We start from the raw sequence: 2,183 nt of genomic DNA, 5'->3' as shown, positions 1-2,183 counted from the left end.
TGCTTGAATGTAGATTCAACGGCTAAAAAAATTGTCAACTTTCACACAGTTTTCGGCAACTTCAATTGCATTGCATGGCTCCATTCAAATAAGGCTACAATGAGAAGCTGGTGCTAGGATATTGATGTTCTAGCAACTAGCATGACTACAAAATCAGAGAGTTTTATATACCGTAAGCTATGCTAAGAAGGAAGTCTTATGCACAACAACACGGTCGTAAATGTTGTTTCCAGTTTCACCATAGACAAATGTTGCTCTGTTTAGTTCATAAAAAATGGATGACCTGTCTTTGAAAAGTATCCATGATGTAATGTTGCTCACACATATAGTACATGGGATCAAATAATAAAATGGGAAGGGTCTCATCCAACCTTTTCTCAATCAAGTTTTGTCCCTTTCCATTAAAATAAACAAGGAAAAACATCTCACGGATAGAAAATAAAAGACTAGCTTGATGCACTGATAGTAAACTTGCTACTCATACTCGGACTTGAGTACTAGTTGCGCAATAAAAAACTGCAAGTACCGGCCAAAATGCTTGCAACTAACACATTATATGCCGATCTCGGGCAACAGAGGGAATATCATAAGTGCTTAGGCATGCATTGAGGTGCATATAATTACCAGCTGGCAGCAGTGGGGAAGGCAGTATATGGGTACACAATCTCCATGTCCTTAACGGCCTCATGCACCTTCTTGAACTCCATGGTTTTAGGACATAGAATGAATATACCGACCATGGTCCACAAAAATAGCGCGTCTCCCTCCTCGGTGCTCCCGATGATCTTCACCCGCGGCATCACCAGGAAGCTAGAGTCTACCTTAGGTAATGTGACCTTTGACAAGCATGCAATGGCCTCCCCCAGATCAACCGAGGTGCGTAGTACCCAACCACTGTAGGCTCCCCGAGCCCACATACGCAATGTGAGGTCCTCCATGGAGGCAAGGCCGAGTCGTCCACCACCATCAACCTTCATTAGACGGGCATTTCCTCCATTCGGCCGCTCGAACACAGTGAGAGTGCTCTTGTCCATGTCGTAGGCCAACACATGGTAGTCATTGAGAGGTTGGTACATAGTGTTAAAGATGATGACACATGGCTCCACACGGATGTCACACAACAACGGGAGATCCACCGGCGTGGGCGGCAGGCTCCACTGGCCAGTAAGTGAGGAGTAGACGCCGGCATGAACACGACCCTGAGAATCATTGTGGACAAGGGCCACACGAAATGGACTTGTGGGTTGTTGGCAGCAAACTTGGTGGCCATCGTTGTCATCAACCACACAGAGCAACGCAGCATTGCTATTCTTCTCGGTGTACTCCTCCCAGCGACTAGATTCGGCATTGATTAGGCGGTAGTGGCCAGTCATTGGGTGCCACACGAGGAACCAACGGCCGTTACGGAGGAGGACACGGCCGTGACGGCAATCCATAAACGTCCATGAGTAATTGCCATCATTAGGAAAACGAAAGGATAAGCTAGTGGTGTCGTTGATCTGTACGAACGGGCGGGGAAGTGTATTGGAGTTGTGGAAGAAGCCCATGACCACTGGTACAACATGGCGTGCATGGCACCGGTGGAGGAAACCAGGAGCATACACTATGCGGCACCATGCTTTGCAAACGACGGAGGCGTGGGCGATTGTCTGCGGACTTGGCGGGATGTGCTCCAGGATCCCAGGGTGCAATTCATACGGTATGGTGGGGACCATAACTGCAAAATTATTGGATTAGCTTTGAGATTTAGATCTACAATGCATTGTAAGTAGCCAAAATTTACCTTTTAACTTCTAGTCGATTTTGCTAGTGCATGGAGATCCCACCTTCTTTTCTTCTTCGTCAACCAAATGAGTCAACTCGCTAGCGCCATCACTAAGAGGATGTGCCAAATGTGTTGCCTCCAACAAGAGAGAGACCGCCGACGAAGTGATTTTACGGCGGCGACAAATTCCCCTTGATGAAAAATTACGCGCCTCCTCCTCCCCTCCTCCCGCTATTATCTTTTTGTGGGATGCGCCCTAGACATCACCACTCATTGTCTGGAGGCGACATCGACGACCACTGTGAAAGTGGATGAAGAGTGTCAACACATAGATCACTTGGAAGAGGGAGATGGGCAGCAAAAAAGATAGATGAGGGTGGATGGAGAGAACGATGTGAGGAATGCGGCGGCGGCGAGA

The 2,183-nt window shown here is 47.7% G+C and overlaps 1 protein-coding gene across 1 annotated transcript; it reads right to left on the bottom strand.

Annotated features, from left to right (window-relative positions):
* Positions 1-288: 288 nt before the first annotated feature.
* Positions 289-2,151, bottom strand: LOC119298115. The gene is made up of 2 exons (XM_037575630.1): positions 1,784-2,151; positions 289-1,717 (listed from the first exon to the last, which is right to left on the bottom strand). Exon 2 carries the CDS (start codon positions 1,713-1,715, stop codon positions 621-623), a length of 1,095 nt encoding a protein of 364 aa, XP_037431527.1. The 5' UTR covers positions 1,716-1,717; positions 1,784-2,151; the 3' UTR covers positions 289-620.
* Between the last annotated feature and the right edge of the window lie 32 nt (positions 2,152-2,183).

Source organism: Triticum dicoccoides, chromosome 5A (assembly GCF_002162155.2).
Source record: "Triticum dicoccoides isolate Atlit2015 ecotype Zavitan chromosome 5A, WEW_v2.0, whole genome shotgun sequence".
Classification (NCBI taxonomy): Eukaryota; Viridiplantae; Streptophyta; class Magnoliopsida; order Poales; family Poaceae; genus Triticum; species Triticum dicoccoides.
This window is presented reverse-complemented; position numbering and strand designations above follow the sequence as displayed.